Here is an 18675-nt window from a genome sequence, read left to right as displayed (position 1 = left end):
TTTGAGCATCTTAGTAGCGCCTTATTTCGTCGCAGTCTGAACTCGCCATCTCTCCAGCTACCAGCATGTTTCTCATTGATAGTATCAGTCACAGATTCTTGCGTCCCTTATTTCCCATGAGGTGGCTGAATTGTCTAAATCAGGTCTGGGCGCTAATAATTCGATTGAATCATTACAGACCACTCCTTAAATTCTCCACTCCACCTTCCCCTGCTGAGACAGTAGGTCTAATGTTTTGGTGCGGTACGAGCAGACAAGGAGGTCAGTCACAGATTGTATCAGGCGGGCATCATAGCTTTTACAAACTTTCGACTCTCGTCGGTTACCTAAAATCCATCACTGATGCACAGATCCTTACTGTGTGTTTGTTTATAAGGCGATGTAAGCGGAAAGGACATGGGAAGAGTTTCTGCGTCCCTTTCACTCCCCCCCCCCCGCTCTTATGTCCAGTGCTGGTCTATGTCTTCAGTATGTCACGCAGATGGTCCGGTTTCGAATCCCGGTCAGGATTGAGATTTTTTTGTTGAAAAATCTATATTGCCAGTTCTTGTGGACAAGGTCGCAATTGTGCTTTTCTGGGAGTTCTCCCGTTTCCCTACATTAAGCATGAATATCGTTCCATCATATCCCGATTACATTATTATTCTATAGCATTCCCCTGCTAGCGATTACACAGATGGGACTAGTCTAGAGACAAGAAGGGTTGCCTGTTGAAAATGTGGATATTCAGCGAAGTTTAGTGCAGTCAGCTGGCGTGTGTTGGGATGCGCCTACCTGGAGGATAAGCGTAACAGATCTATAAAGTCGCAGTGCTGGACCTTAGTGGACGTAGTATCCTTTCTATAACAATAATTCAACTCAAACGATATAAGTGAATATTGTGTATAGAATTATATACTCAACTATTGACGAGAGTGAAGGAAAAAAAAAAAAAAAACGTACTTTTTAGTTTCTGAAACGACCAAATCGTGTAGTGCTATAGGTATGAGAATTTGATAAATGCCCGTTTGTAATTGTTTGTTTAAAAATAAATGTTGTGAGATATTTTTGCTTGAGAGGAAATTAAATTAAGATACAAAGCAAAATTAAAAATTATATACAAAAACAATTTTCTTTCAATAAAACCAGAATGTGGATAAATGTTTAATGTGAAACTTACTGCCAGAAAAATAGAGAAAAATTGGACGATGTAAAATAATATTTCTGCATGTATTTAAAACAATGAGGCAACATTAACAATACAATTATGGCAAAATTTAGTGTAAGAATGAATTATATCTTGTAATTCACAGAATTCTTATATTAATTTCTTAGGAATTTCTAAGAATGAAATGTAAACATAGAAAGTTCCACCTTTGTGGCTGAGGGGTTAGCGAGTCTAATACCGAACCCAGCGGTCCCGGGTTCGATTCCCGGTCAGGACGAGTTGCCTGGGTGAGGTTTTCTCCCCCCTCACTCTTATGGATGAATATCAGGTAACTTTATCAGGCGATTGAAACCCCACTCATCTTCGCCACTTCCTTTCCTCCCCCATCATCCTTTCCTCATCATCCCATTTCTGGTTTTTCAGATCACTCTACAGGCGGCCTCCCGAAGCTGCTGACTCTCTCGACCGGCCTCCGTGGAATGTAGCTAAACGACGTTGGATGGCTTCTGCAACGAGCACCCGAGGCGGACCTACTCGGGGGAGGAGTTTCGCCTCGGACCGACAGGGGAGCCTTTGGGGAAGTTGCTGAAGCAGGAATGGTATATGGATTCTGTTTGCTGTAGGGACCGGTCGTTAAGGGAGTCATGTGGTTGGGTTAGTGCGCGTAGGGGATCTATGGCACGCAACTCATTCCATATCGAGGGTTAGCGCAATATATCTCTACAGGTCGCAGTGCTGGGTCATCCGTACCCCCCTCACTTAAATTCCATTCCATTCCAAACATAGAGAGAATCAAAATGTGTATGTTAGTTCTTTTCAGTTTTTTGAAGACAAGACATATTGCTGTGTAAGTACGAATTAAATGAATTGATATGAATAAGTGCTATGATTCAGTTTTCAAAATAAGTGAAAATTACGAATCTCACCTCTTGATATGTTTCTTGTCCGCAGAATTGTCGAGAGCCAATCTCTGATTTGCTCTTTCCAAGTCCTGAATGCTAACTTCCAGCTGTTCGTATATTCGAAGTCTTGAGTCGTTCACTTCTCGAAGAGCTGCCGTTTGTTTTGTGAGGTACTGGAAATAATAACAGCGGCTACAGTAATAATAATAATAATAATAATAATAATAATAATAATAATAACAACAATAATATAGTAATATAATAATATAATAATATAATAATAATAATATAATAATATAATAATATAATAATAATAATATAATAATAATAATATAATAATAATAATATAATAATAATAATATAATAATAATAATATAATAATAATAATATAATATAATAATAATAATAATAATAATAATAATAATAATCAACACAAACTATCAAAATCAGTGCAAATTCGAACATTGAAGAAATTAAGTAGCTAATAATGTGGAAGGTAACATTCAATATTTCGATATTAAATTACAAGAGTTAAACATATTATCCAGATTCTTAAAAACTTCACACTCCTTAATACTTTTCACACTGTGAGGAAAATTCTGCTGAATATGTAATATGTGTACTTTTATATCATTAACTCTGTTAATTGATACGGCGAACATTATGTTAAAGTGAGAGCAAATAATACGATAGTAACTGACATTAATGTACCACAGGCAAGCAAGATTCAGAATAAAATATTCCAGCACATGTTTACGGTTCGAAAATGAAATTAAGCATTTCTGGCAACTAGAAGAAATCTTGTTAGTGACGGTGATAGTGCTGATGATAATTATCAGATAATCATGATCATGATAGTAATGGTAATGATGATGATAATAATGATAATAATGATGATGATAATAATGATAATAATGATGATGATAATGATAATAATGATGATGATAATGATAATAATGATGATGATGATGATGATGATGATGATGATGATGATAATAATAATAATAATAATAATAATAATAATACGCTAGTAAGAGAAGGAATTTGCAATTCTTCACTGAAATATCTTAGGACCATATTCTCAATAGTAGTAGCGTGACCATAAAGTATTTCAAACATTACAAACATTTCTTACAAAGAAACTATTACAGTTATAGCTGCGTGGTTAGTGGAAAAAGAAAGATGAACCCATGAAGTTTTGTTACAATGTCAGTACACTTCCACATGTGCATCCTTGTCGCCTGCAGAATGTCTAAGCAGTATTCAATTTCGCGTCATGTTTTGACAACTTTTTTGGGGGACACTATCAACAGCGTCAGTTATCTACTCAGTGTGCCTAGATCAGGTACAGACGTTGCATACACTCTCTTTTTGATATAACCCCATAGAATGATAAAGTCATTGGTCCCTTTTGTTTGTTTTTACCTGGATTTTACACAACACTGAGCGTGAATTCAACTTATTGACTTGCAACTTACGGTGATTTTACAGTAAGGCAGCACGTCATATATATTAGGGATTATTCATTCGAAAGTTTTTGGATGACATTTCCTAACAGGTGGATTGGACATGATGGTCAGAACTCTGGCCACCATGATCGCCGTACATAATTCCCTTGACTTTCCATGTTGAACTAAAACACACCCTAATCAAATTCTCAATACACAGATTCATCAATATTTGTATTTATTTTTTGTATTTATATATGCTATCTGGTGGGATGAAAGAGAAGGCCTTATGGCCTTAATCCTGTCAGATTAAATAAATAAATAAATTATTATTATTATTATTATTATTATTAATTTCAGAACACACACTATTTGACACAACTCTTCATCACACGAACGCACCCACACAACAGGCAGCGAAGTTGAGATGGCGCCGAGATCTAGTAGGCTCTGAGGATGGTGTCAAGTAGCACCGAAACAGCTGTAAGCCACACATGCTTACATAATTAACACAAGTAAGATCGCCATATAATCAATTATCCCTTGACTTCTTCCTATGGGGTTATATGGGGTTATATCAGGGACAGTTGCAACACTTGTACCTGATCTTGACACTCAGAGAAGGATAACTGACGCTTTGCTAGTGTCACCCAAGAAATGTTGCACGAAACAGGGTGCGAAATATCGCTTAGACATTCTGCGGGCGACAAGAGGTGCACATGTGGAACTGCACTGACATTGTAACAAACCTTCATGAGTTTGTCTTTCTTTTGTCACTAAACACGTAGCTATAACTGCAGTAGTTCCTTTGTTATAAACATTTGTAACGTTGGAAAGAATTTATGGCCACTCTGTGTAACTGTGTTTAATTTAAACTCCTTGTAATTTAATCGATGATTTATTTAAACCATGCTCCATATTTTCAACACTATTTTGACGGTAGATTAGTTTAAAGGAAAACTTCAAAATCCTGTAAATTTGTGTCTCTTTATTTCAATCTCTCTTCATGGTTTGTGTTATTTCTGTGAAAAATAGATTCATTAAGCTATACCGGTACTGTATATTCGGGAAACGAAACGATATAAGAAGGCATTAAGGTAACCATAAATAACTGCAAATAAAGTAGGTAACTGCAATAAAAGGAGATACTACTACTATTAATAATACTAATAATTACAACAATAATAGCTATAATATCACTGTTTCATATCATATATAAGTTTTTATGTAATTTTCCTGTTTTTCATGTCTTGCCTGTGTATTTTATATATGTCTATTCTTATGTGTTGAACATGCATTTTTATGTCATGTGTCTATTTCATGTCATTTTTATGTCATATACGCCCTTAAAAGTAATATGTATGTTTTTATGAAATGCTTACTTTTTATGTAAAAAGTCTGTGTTTCATATATTGTGTACCTATTTCTATGTATTATATCTATTTTATCTCATATCTACGTATTTGTATATAACTATGATTTTATTATGTCATACACATTTAATGTAATAGCCTATGTGTATTTTATGTAAGTATTTGTACAGAGCTATAATATGTATGATTTAATTAGTCCTAATATACCTTCGGGTAAAATAGGGTTCTATAAACTTGGAAATTCAATAATAATAAAGTAACCATAATTACAGAGAAAACACGAGTAAATAGTAACATTCTATGAAGCCTTAACCTGTTAAAAGGAGTTAAATATATTGTGTAATTACAGTTTCAAGTCTCCTATATACATACACAGAGTGAACCATAAGTAATGCCATTAATTTCTGGGATTTATTCGTTAAAACTGCATAAATTCTTTTCGTTTGAAGTATCTTACTCATTTTTGCTTCCTTTTCGAAATAAAACTTGTTTCATATGAAATATTTCATAGCGTGTTTTGGGAAAGCCATTGATTTAATTTCCAATATACTTAGTCATATGCGGAGACTAAGAGGAAGGCAGAAAATAGGAAATATTGGAGAGTGCTGGGTTTGCAATGAAAGACCTGCCCATAGGCAGAACACTTAGGCTAGTCAATTTAAGGGAGCAGTGTATTATGGTAATAAATGATGGAAATAATTTTAGTTTTGTCCTTTAAATGTGCCGACATTTGATCCGAACAAATGTAACATTTCTGCTTATAAAAAGGACAAAACTAAATTTATTTCAATCATTTATTACCATAGTACACTGCTCTCTTAAATTAACTGAGTATATTGAGAATTAAATCAATGGCTTTCTCAAAACACGCTATGAAATATTTCATTTGAAAAAATGTTTATCTTGAAAAGGAAGCAAAAACGAACAAAATGGTATTAAACTTTTTTTATTTGAAATATATCAAAGAATAACCCCTTAAAATTAATGACATTACTTACAGTTCAGTCTGTATAATTGTAGCATAGAGGGATTTACAAGAGATGTTTAAATTTAATCAATAGATGACATTACGAAAATTGTTTGTTGATTGTACGATAAAGTTTCATAGACTTGAAAATATCAAGCGAAAGAATTTTTATCAGTGGAAATATCAGTTACAGTATTATCGGTTTTGCACAATGTACAGCAGTAGCAAGGTTTGAGTGGCAGACGAGACATCTTGCCACTTGCCACAGCTTCTGGAACACGAGATAAGTTCTCCTGAAAGTAGGCAACTTCGAGCGCAGTGCGTGTGGGTCGATACAGTTCCCATGCCAAAGGTCACCGAGCATCTGTCTCAGTTCGAAGGTTGTGTTTTCACAGATCGTCTGTGGATATTTACGCCATAAGTAATCACTGCACACTTTGCAATTAAAATTGTGCGTGAAAACAAAACAATTCAGATTTTGAATGCCAAATTCTCTACAAGAATAGGTTCTTATTTTTACTTGGACGTTAGCCTACAGCTGGAAGTAGTATAACTGTGCAGATTGTAGGGCGCAATAGAATATATTAAAATAAATCAATTCTCACTTAGCGACGAGTGGAGTTAGACGTGAATGACCGCGAGCAGTATAAAGCAGACTTCACATTTCGCAGTTACAGAAACCAGTCACTATCTATCGTGTAGTCCGGATTTGTGCGAGGCGGGCCTCGCACCTTGCACGTCGCATGCGTCAGTTCAGAAAAACCAAGGCTTTAAGTAGCGAAGCGAAATAGTACATGCAAATCATTTTAAAGTTTAAAGAATTTTGAAGTGAGGGTTCCGATTAAAATGGATCCGGAAAGTCTTAGAGAAACCATCGTTAAAATTAATAAGAAGATAGAAGAATTACAAGAGGAAAACAAGATGTTGAAGAGAAAAGTGAAAGACGTGAAAGAAGAGAAGAAGAAGAAGAAGAAGAAGAAGAAGAGTTGAGTATTTTTCGGGATTGAAGAACAGAAAAGAGAGCAATCTTGGGAAACATATAAGGTGATATTGAATGTGTGTTGGGAGTGAATGGCATTAGACATAAGTAACGGGCAAGTGAAAGAAGTCTATAGAGTGGGACGTGAGCCAACAGGCTTATATTAGTCAAAGTGGCGAAGGCAACGGTAAAGAAGAAGATTGTGAGCAAAAGGAAGAAGTTAACAGACTGAAATATTAGCATTGAAAAAAACTGAGTACGAAGTGAGGTGTAGGACAAAAATGCTAGTGCCATTTTTGAAAGCAGCAAGGTCAACCGACACTACGCGAGACTAGTAAAGGATAAATTAACAAGTGTAGTGAATGAACATGGAGGACATCGTGGTTGAGGATTTTCAGACTTTTTAAATTGATTTTACGACGTTTTATAAAATTCTGTGTTACCTAGCGTCTGAGTGAAATGAAGGTGATAATACTAGCGAAATGAATCCAGAATGCATCGCCGAAAATTACCCAGCATTTGGTCTTAATGGGTTAAGGGAAAATCCCGGAATAAACCTCACCCAGGTCACTTGTCCCAACCAGGATTTCAACACGGGCCCCGTTCGTTTACGTACTCCACAGCTGTGGACTTTCCAGACTTCATAACGGCAGGAAATGATACGTATTATTTTTATTTAATTTGCAAGAAAACCGTCCATTTTATTTGAAAACTGAAAAGGGATAGTGATAAAAGTAAAAATAGGAATTGTACGGGTAGTAGGGCCTACTTATCAAGTAAAACAGTGTTAATATTTAGGGGAGCTTTATTTTTTCCGGGAAAAGTATTCATTTTGGACTAAATGGTAGACTATTATAATTTTTTGTTGTACTCTATCCAAAGAATAAGCCGTTAAAATCTGCACAGATATATTACTTCCATTCTGTACAGAGTTCTCAATATCTCTAACACCGGGAAAGTGGATATGTTTTGACCATTCCGTCTGTGTACAGCAATGTATTCTATGTGTCTGATTTTGTTGGCACATTTTTAATAACAAGCGTTTTTGTTTTAAATGAAAAACAGTGTCGATCTACTTCAAAAAACGGCAGGCGATTTTCTTAGTGATTAGGCTAACTGTAGGCCCTATTAGGTGTAAAAGACGAAACACTCATGTGTTCTTTACTCGTTCTTGATACGTATAATCTATCTGGTGTGTTTCGGTCTCCAAATTAATTTTTCTGCCAGTTTCTTTAGACGCGTAAGCCATGCCAATTTATATTTTCCCTTTAGGTTTACTTCGTAAAATTTATCGGGAGGGTTTTCCCCATTCACTACCTAGATACTATATTGTAGTCAGTATGTTTCATTTCAACGTTTATATAAATTTGGTATAACCTGAAGCGTCTGTAGGAAACTTTTTATGATTCAAAAGATGTAACCTACTTTCCTTGAGAGGATGTAGTCCAGAAATGTCAATCGTGGACATATTATAGGTATACCCTCTGACAAGAGTCTTAGAGGCCTTCAGCGTACAGAATCGCATGTAGGCATACTATTAAAAGAGATTCTACGTCACTGTTACACTTTGTTTAAAGGCCAGAAATGCCCCGCTTGACATACCTGATGTAGCCTGTGGGATTACCATACAGTTTCCTGAATCCAATTTCCCGAATGCTTTTCTCCCGAAAATAGATTTCTCGAATTCCTTTCCCGAATGTTTTTTCCCCGAATTCCCGAAAATTTGTTGTTATTAGGAAATGTGTGTTTGGTTCAAACTGTGAATTTATTAAACTTATTTATTTTAAATTAAACTTACAATTAATTTGGTGTACAAGGCTAAAAGAGTTTCAAGGTAATTTACCTAGGAACGTTAAGTTTATGGTTATATACGTTAAGCGTATTGAGAGAAGTTCCAATTCTAATTTATGACAATAGTTTTTACAACTTATTTACAATACATTCAATTTTACATTACTTGCATACGCAAACGCCTGGAGAGGATAAGCCGCTTGGCAGACAATATCAATGGCGAAGCCAATTCCCAAGAAAGGCGATTCCAACGAAGAACGTGGGTTAATTTAGACAAATCAAGAAATGTAGAAACGAAAAATTTGGAGGGAAGAGATTAGGTCCGTGGCCCATTCCTTTTAGGTCTCATTCTGACATTTGTCTTAGAGCCCGAAAAAACCATGGACGTCTCTTTTCTAACACAAAGTATGCGAATCGCTATTTATTCGTCACATAATCCGAACTCAGTAACGCGTCTTTTTGTTTAAAATAAGAAAAAACCAACACGTATTAATATGGCGACAGAAGAGAGCATTATAATAATAATAATAATAATAATAATAATAATAATAATAATAATAATAAAGTTAAAGTTATGGTTTATTTAACGACGCTCACAACTGCAGAGGTTATATCAGCGTCGCCGGATGTGCCGGAATTTTCTCCCGCAGGAGTTCTTTTACATGCCAGTAAATCTATTGACATGAGCCTGTCGCATTTCAGCACACTTAAATGCCATCGACCTGGCCCGAGATCGAACCCGCAACCTTGGGCATAGAAGGCCAGAGCTATACCAACTCGCCAACCAGGTCGACTAAACAATAATAACTACCCACATAACTTTTTTGAAATCTTTTGGAAATTACATATTAAAACTATTCTAACATTCCTCGACTTTTCAACCAATCTAATTGGCCTACTTTCGACGTCTTTACTACAAGTTTTCTAATAGTAGGCCTACTTTCAGCTTACCAGTATTATGCATTGGTATTATTATTAGTTTCTTGGGACGCAATTACATTTTATAATATGATAAACGCATTTACACTATTTGGAATTGGATATAATTGCATATTGTTTCATCAACTAAATTATTATTAATATTGTTGTGCATTTATTAGTCTTTCGCTTAATTCTAACTAACAAAAATTGTTCAACAATTTTTTCTTACTCTTCAGTGACTAAACCGAGTGTAGATTTTGAACTATTGAAAGTAAAGTTTTGGTATCATCTTGGAATATTGAAAAAATTCCAACATTTTATCTATGAATTTAGTGAACTACAAGGCCATGTATTTATTCTTGCCTCTCCCTATCTAACGTTTAATGAACACAGCGTATTTCAATATTTATTTCATACATACTTCTATCTCCTGAGCTTGGTCTTCAATTATGTTCTGATGGTGTTTCAAGCTGTTTTCCAGTTCTTTGTTTCTCTCCAACAGTGTCTTTCCAAGTTCTGCTGCCAACTGCAGGTCTGAAAAGACAAAAAGCAGGTACGTGATTTTTTTTCGTTACATTTAATGTACTTGCAGCAAATATTTCTTTACAGTGAACAATTTCCTTGTTGTGAAATTGAGCAATGACTTAAGTGTATTAAATCAAAACAAATTCAGGGACTTTATACAAAAAGGAAAGGATAAGATTGGGGAAAAGAAAAGGAGAAGAGAGGGGAAAAAGGAAAGAAGAAATGGAAGAGAGGGGGAAAAAAGGGGAAGAGAGGAAAAAGGAAAGGGGAAGACAGGGGAAAAAGGAAAGGGGAAGACAGGGGAAAAAGGAAAGGGGAAGACGGGGGAAAAAGGAAAGGGGAAGACAGGGGAAAAAGGAAAGGGGAAGATAGGGGTAAAAAGGAAAGGGGAAAACATGAAAAAAAGAAAAGGGGACGAGAGGGGAAAGGAAAATGGGAAAACAGGAGAAAATTATAAAAGACAGAGGAAAAGGAAAGGGAAAGAGAGGGAAAAGGAAAGGGAGAGAGAGGGAAAAGGAAAGGGAGAGAGTGGGAAAATGAAAGGGAGAGAGAGGGAAAATGAAAGGGAGAGAGAGGGGAAAAAGAAAAGGGGAAGAGAGGGGAAAAGAAAAGGGGAAGACAGAGTAAAAGGAAAGGGGAAGACAGAGAAAAAGGAATGGGGGGACAGGAAAAAGGAAAGGGTAAGAGAGGGGGAAGAGGAAAGGAGAAAACCGATGAAAAGGAAAGAGGAAGACAAGGGGAAAAGAAAGGTGTAGAAAGAAGAAAAAGAGGAAAGGGAGAACTAAAAGAAGAAAAAGTAGAAAGTAAGAGGAAAAGAATGGTAAAAAGGAGTAGGTCTAAGATTTTGACCTTTAACTGGAGTTACTCGTGCAAAAATAACTGTAAAATAATAATCAAATGATGAAGAGACATTGTACGAGAACGAACATATGAAACAGGAAAACAAAAAAGGAAATAAAGTGAGGAAGAACACTAGAAAAGGAATGAAACAAAGAATAAGGGAGAGGATAAAGGAAGAATACGTACAGAAAGAAAAGAGGAATGAAAGAAAATCAACCTTGTAAAGTCTCCATTCATAGTTCTCCATTTTAACAGTCTGAGGCTTCTTGTATCATGCTACTGACATTAGAGAGAGAAAGAATGGAAGAAAAATAACAGACAAGGTAATAAGGCTAAATTATGTTATTGCAAGCGAAATAGTTTTCAAAACACAGACATCAGGAAGTTTCTACTTATGTCCGCTATGACGTAAAATTGCGTAAGATTCTACGTTACTCAGGAACAAGAACAGACACAAGGCACGCACAATAAAACATACTGCACAATTCTTGAGAAAATGAGTATGTACACAAATGAAATACGTGTCGCTTCGGAGTCAACAATAACAATCTTTTTCCCATGATTAAGGAAGCACATCCATGTAGGCTATAACGTAAGGAAGGAGAGTCTACTTATTTATCTATACTGCACTCGTATTGGGGCAGTGCACAGTGGGACAGAACGCAAATATAGCTTAAAAATTAATACTTTTCTCCTATGCAACATATTTGATGTAACTTTGTACAGGAGTTACAGGTAGCATATACGCAATTACGAATGGTTGGAAATAAATTACGGACCAAGAGTTAACAATGGGTCCAAGCTTGGGAAAAAAATAGAAAGATCTAAGAAAACATTACTGGAGACAGTTACTTGCATGATGGAAGTGAGGGGATTATAGGATGTTGACTGGTAAGATAGGAATGAATAGAAGAAGAAAATTTCAATTATATGAAAATTGGATACAGGAAGAAGTATTTACATTTACCTATAAAATCTGTATGTACAGGCTATGCGGAGATCATTTGAAACGTACCTAATTAAGTAAGAGAAATTTTGAGTAACTCGTAAAACAGTTAATGTGAAAGTATATTTGACCCTTGTGACATTATTTTTGTTAATGGAGATCACCATTTTGGCGCAACTACGTTAAAACGATGGAAGACTTAAATTTTTGAAGAGAAGGATATCCATTATTGGTTGGTTGCGTACAGTTAATTTGACACTGAAGTTACATAGAAGTGATATTTATTAGTAAGAGTTATTGGATTATTTTACGACGCTGTATCAACATCTAGGTTATTTAGCGTCTGAATGAAATAAAGGTGATAATGCCGGTGAAATGAGTCCGGGGTCCAGCACCGAAAGTTACCCAGCATTTGCTCGTATTGGGTTGAGGGAAAACCCCGAAAAAACCTCAACCAGGTAACTTGCCCCGACCGGGATTCGAACCCGGGCCACCTGGTTTCGCGGCCAGACGCGCTGACCGTTACTCCACAGGTGTGGACTATTAGTAAGAAGTTCGTACTGAAATAGTTAAATTATGTGAGCTTGGACTATACAGAGTGATTCAAAAGGTAAGGTCAACCGGTGAGGAAATGATTCAGGGCGACATTTATAACAGGAAATGTTCTCTGTCAGTTTTATTTTATTTGCAACCGTTTTAGAGTTGTAACAGGTCAAACCTTTACTCACAACTAAGGTAATTTACTTACAATAATTACTAATTTACAGTACTTTATTGGAGCAGCTGCTCAAAATGTCTTCCGTTTGCACGCAAACATGCCTGGGCGCGTTCACTTAGTGGGCTGTACACAAGACCTAACAGCCCGTTTCGTAGTCTGAAGTCTGTTGCAGACTGCATTAATTCGCTGGAGCAGATGATCTCTGTCTGTAGCCTCCGTAACGTACACCTCTTCTTTCATAAAACCCATACAAAGAAGTCCAGACGCATTAAGTCAGGAGACCGTGCTGTCCAAACACATTTCACAGTGTGTGTTCCACTGTCATTCCATCAATGATGAAAATCATGCTTTGTAAACAAACCTAGATAAAAAAAACTGACTGTAAATTCGTATTTATTGTAAGTATCATGAGACGTGAATTAACTGTTTCATCTGTTGTAACTCTGAAACAGTTGCAAATAAGTAAAACTGACAAAGGACTTTCGTGCCCTAAATGTCGCCCTGAATCATCTCCTCACCGGTTGATCTTAACTTTTGAATCATTCTGTATATCCACCGAACACTAGTAACGCAACTCTCAACGTCAACAAACCAGCACAACAATCATGTACAGTATGGTGGCAACTAAATTTGTCTCTGTACCTTAGAATAAGAAACAAAATAGACAAATAATATTATATAAATAAAGACATTTGACAATTATTAGAATTTTCTTAATTTTCAATAGAACATTATTTACCCATATATAAGAATAACGAACAAAATACAGTACACAAATATATGTACTCATATCTAGCCGTGTCACAATTAATAATTGCACAGTTTCAGTTTATCAAAAAGATACTAGACTATTATATATTTTGAAAAAAAAAAAAAAAAAAAAAAAAAGTAGCGTGAAAATGTTCCTTCTACGTCACAAGACGTAACTGGAGAAAATCTGAAATATGATACAGTAGGCCTTATTGTATCGCCAAATGAACGAACATCAGCTTTGTGAATCTGTGCATTTCGTATATGACACGTCAAATTAAACTCGTAATTATTTTCAAGAACACTTCATTTTTGCTGTAATGACTATTGGGACTTCTGCGGATTGGTATAGCTATACATATATTTGAACAGTTTACTATTCTTCCACATCTCGCGGAGTCGGTCACTTCTGCATTTCTAGAATGCAGCAGAGTGATTGCTGCAGATAATTGTTAGAAGGAATCTTGACATTTACATAGGTCGAGAAATAATACTTATGTCTACTTGAGTCAGATTTTGAAGTAGAATGTTTCTCTTTTCCATGCAAAGAAAGTCATTCCATACACTATGTATATATAATTTCACAGCAGTGTCCCTGAACTAATTTTCGTTTCATAGATATTTTCACATTAGGCTATAGGATACTTTCCAGTAAATTTCTCTCCATTTCTTGATATGTGTTTATCAAATAAATCTCGAAGTATTGCATTCAACTTTGTGCGATTGGAAGATTTAAATTCTTCATGCTAAAAACCGTTCACTAAACTGCACAGCTCCACTGCGAATGTTAGCACATATTGAAACTGTTTCTCTACTGTGCATATTGCTGTAACGCAGTTACGAAAGTCATCCATCCACACTTGCTGATATACTGTGAGTTGTTTATATGAACAGAGTATAATATACACAGAAGACAGCTAATACAATAAAGCCGGCGTGATCTATATATATATATATATATATATATATATATATATATATATATATTCGTGGCTGCACTCACCGTGAAAATGATTTGGTACGAACTCCCTAGCCCTATTTATTAGTTACTAAGTCAATTCTTATAGAGAAAGAGAGACCTATATGCCATTTACATAGCACTTTTTATTTTTATTACAAAAACTAAATCAGAGGTGATAGCACGATGAACTTTAAATAGTAGTCCATTTAATGTCCTTTTGTAACTCCAGAAACTCTTCAGAGATGTTAAAAATCTTGAATTTTGGTCGAAATTCAATGGTTAAATAAGAATGACAAGGGATTGCAATTAACATTGCATCTAATTTTAAGTCCTGATATTTTGTACGGCTACTCAACGTCACAATCACGGTCGTGGATTAGAACTATACAGATTTCTCAATCACGGTCGTGGATTAGGACTATACAGATTTCTTGTGAAGTTTCTGGCTCCACGTGCGTCATCCGATTCCTAGCTTCAGAAAGTCCTACTATAGACTTAAGGGGCAAATTTGTACGGAATAAGACAAGACCTACATAAGCTTGATGCTGCAAATACCGTTTTGTTAAAAAAAAAAAAAAAAAAAAAAAAAAAAAAAAAAAAAAAAAAAAAAAAAAAAAAACTAATCAATTCGACAAGTCATCTAGATGCAGTCGGGCAGTGGAACGGTCACAAGTCTGTGCAGACCAAAACTTCACGGTCATAACTGCCTACTCAGCTGTTTAACAGCATGACAAACTGACCTTCTGCGATGGGGGCGACAGGAAGAATATTGTGAAATAATACTTATTATATTTAATTCTAATTGTTAATAATAATGAGAATAGCAATAATAATGAGAATAACAATGACAAAAATGAAAATAATAACAATAATAATAATAATAATAATAATAATGACAATGAGAATAATGAGAATAACAATAAGAATAATAATGAAAATAATAATCATGACGACACTGAGAATAACAGTAATAATAATAATAATAATAATAATGATAATAATGATAACGAGAATAACAAAAATAATAACGAGAATAAAATAATAATAATAATAATAATAATAATAATAACAAGAACAAGAAGAATAAGAAAAAGAAGAATAACAATAATGATAATGAAATTAACAATAATGAGAATAATAATAATGACAATAATAATAGACTAATAATATTATTTTTATTATTAGTGTTCTAATTAATTTTCTGCCATTAGATCTTTTCAAGATGTGAATTCATAATGTGATCACATTCCACAGCCATTAAATGTGAAAAAATTAGATCCTCTAACTGCTCTCTTTCCCTCTTCTGTATGACAATCCTCCACTTCTCATGATGACAGTTACTAATTGGATTTTAATTGCTAATACGTTGCTATGACAACATCGATGCAGTACACTCATTTTATTAGAGAGAGTAATTTACGCGTGACATTCCTTTCACTGCACTTAGAGAGGTTTTTTGCTAACGACTTGCCACAGAAGGAAAGCTTCTGTGAAATTATCTTGTAAATCACGAAATTTATTATATTCTTACTCTGTACTTCATAACATAAATAACAGATTCTCCGTTTTCCATTATAGATCTCTATTCATTAATAGAAAGGGTAATAAAATCTGAGTACAATTCATAAAATGCTAATCATAAAATACATCGTGGTTACAAAATACACAGCTTCAACATGTTATAAAATCAAGGCCATTGAATATGTAGAAATTATATTATTTGTGGACTTTTGTTCAGCAATAATGAAAGTTTGTATTCGCATATTATATCGATTATGCATGCCACAATGTCGGTAACATGATCGAAACTGCTGTTGAAAGGGTAGTTTACGTGCTTAAATTAACCAAAACGAATTATATCTACATTCCACAACAATGGGAAAACTGAGCAAAATTGTTACAACGTCAAATAAAGTACGAGATAAGCTAATGATTACACGCATATGCAATTACAGAGTACAGAAGGAAATTGCGTGAACATCCCTATCAGATCCAAACTCAAGTATTATAAGCCGTGAAGAAACTGAAGTTTAGCAAACCGAGTGAACGCTGAAGACCAGTTTTAAACCAATGTGAAATCAACTAGATCTACGCCAGGTGATTTATGACATCTGTGAGTGTGATTAGGATGATTAAGTGCGACTGTAACAGTGATAATGACTGTTCATGTGAAGGTGCTTCAACATAAGAGTGTGATAATGTGAACAAGTGTGAGTGGAATGTGTGTGTGGTAGAATGCGAGTGTAATAGTGAGTGTGAATGCTAGTGCGATATTATGAGCGAGTGTGATGGTATGAGCGAGTGTGATGGTATGAGCGTGAGAAGGTGAGCGTGAGAATTGAGCGTCAGAATGTAAGAGTCAATGTGACGATGACAGTGAGTGTCACGGTGTCAAAGCTGCAGACGGTGAGTGTCACAGTGACGTATGATTACGGTTGAGTGTGATGAACATTTCAGTCTGATGAGTACCATTCACATGTATGCTTTGTTTTCAGCGGTCACCTACTATCGTGCAATACAATTAGTGGTCGTTTCAGACAGGTTTCACCACGGTAATGAAGAATGGAATGTGCAGCTTGAGCGCCAGTAAGTGCTCTACATTTTCCACTTGTCGCAAGTTGAAGGGCGGCGATAAGGTGTGGACCCCGACAGACAGGAAGACGCACTATCTGCAGCCGCCAGTTCCGCGTTCTTGTTGCCAGGAAACCGTAAGACGTGCATCATGCACACCGCAAGACTTTCCCCACCCGCGCATGCGTGCAGTGCTCTGTTCTTCAATTAAAACTGTGCTTAAATGCATAAAAAGGGACAGTTTTCATAGGCGTTCCCAAGGTTTCTCCAAACTAAAAACGCCGCCATCCATGTTTTTTTCTTTCCCCTTCTCCAGCCCAGATTTTATGGATCCCTTAACATTGTAACATACTAGACACGGAGAGCACGGATGGATAGGATTCTGCTGTCGGATAAATCCAGTCGTGTGTATGCTGTCCCTTTCGAACTACATCATTGTCATGGTCGTCACCAGCTAGCCAATAACATTACAATGGGAAACAAGGCAAGGAAAATAATCGCACACAATTAATTGCGTATAGAAGTTAACCTTAGTGTTACTGATCATAGGGAATTGGGAGCAATTCTAAAATAGCTCCAAAATAAATCATTTCTAAGTATCGCTTTAGTCATTTTTAGATGCTATACACGACATATAATATAGTCTAATGTAGACCTAATTATAACACAATATCAGATGAGTAAAAAGTATAGAACGCTACTTGTAGCTTCGGTATTTATAATTTTATAGAAAATAAACCCTATATAGGACTACAAAAAGTTATAGCAGGTCAAAAAGGCTTATTTTGAACATGTTTGTAAAAATTATGTTCATTTCTACAGAGCTTGTCAAGGAGTCTTTCTTCCAAATGACACCATGTATCTACCCATTTTTGGATTCTTCGAGTCTTCATTTCATTTAGTGTTCTACCCAAGGGCAGATCTTTCACTGCAAACCTAGCTCTCTCCAGTCTTTCCTATTTTCTGCCTTCGTCTTTGTTTCCTCATATGATCCATATATCTTAATGTCTTCTATCATCCGATAACTTCTTCTACCCCGATCTCTTCTACCGTTCATCCTTCAGTAGACAGTTTCTTCTCAGCCAGTGACCCTATTATTATTATTATTATTATTATTATTATTATTATTACTACTACATTAGGATAATAAATTTTAGGCAAATTTTAGAAAATAATAGTAACAAAAATTATAAGATTTTGTAGACCCACGGATTGATATCTGAAAACTCCAGAAAATAGAAAATTAAGTAGAAGATGTCGTTAAAAAACCGTTTTCCTTTGTACAGACTTTGTAAATGAAATACAGAGATCTTGAATATAAGTTCAAAATATTGTTTTTTTTTTATTCCCTGTAACTTTTATATTTAGAGTTTAGAGTCCAATTGCTTAAAGTTTGTCCTGTGATGTCTTACTATTATCTCTGAGCTCGATTTTAGCCAGCATACACAGAGTCATGTCCGTTACGGGAATCTCACCTTCTGTGGAAGTGCCGCTTAGCGTTAAAGAAATAAAAACAGACTCTATAACACTGTATAATTATATCTGAACAACCTTTATAGTTGAAAAGATCGTTGAATATACACGCATTATGGTATACTAAATTATTTTATTTTAACAAACGGAAAAAGGGTCAAGCGTGAAATAATATTTAAGAACATAGGCTAATTACCTCGAAAGTAATATCGGCTGAAGAAAAAAGTTATTAAGTTATAAATCAAGGATTATAAATGACAGTAACAAGTACATATTTGAAGGATGCAATTCTACATAAACCTACATTGATGATCGAAGCCCGAACTTAGATAGACTGTGTGTAAAGCCAGATTGCATAAGTGC

At 35.3% G+C, this 18675-nt stretch overlaps 1 protein-coding gene across 4 annotated transcripts in view; it reads right to left on the bottom strand.

Annotated features, from left to right (window-relative positions):
• The window catches only part of LOC138710705 (cerebellar degeneration-related protein 2-like), a 398695-nt gene that overhangs the window by 26145 nt on the left and 353875 nt on the right, over positions 1–18675 (bottom strand). For all 4 annotated transcript variants that reach the window (XM_069841769.1, XM_069841771.1, XM_069841772.1 and 1 more), the window contains exons 2-3: positions 9950–10062; positions 2074–2222 (exon numbers count right to left, since the gene is read on the bottom strand). In XM_069841769.1, the coding sequence (XP_069697870.1) occupies positions 2074–2222; positions 9950–10062 (262 nt within the window). The remainder of the gene's footprint in view (positions 1–2073; positions 2223–9949; positions 10063–18675) is intronic.

This window comes from Periplaneta americana, chromosome 12 (genome assembly GCF_040183065.1).
Source record: "Periplaneta americana isolate PAMFEO1 chromosome 12, P.americana_PAMFEO1_priV1, whole genome shotgun sequence".
In the NCBI taxonomy this organism is placed as follows: Eukaryota; Metazoa; Arthropoda; class Insecta; order Blattodea; family Blattidae; genus Periplaneta; species Periplaneta americana.
This window is presented reverse-complemented; position numbering and strand designations above follow the sequence as displayed.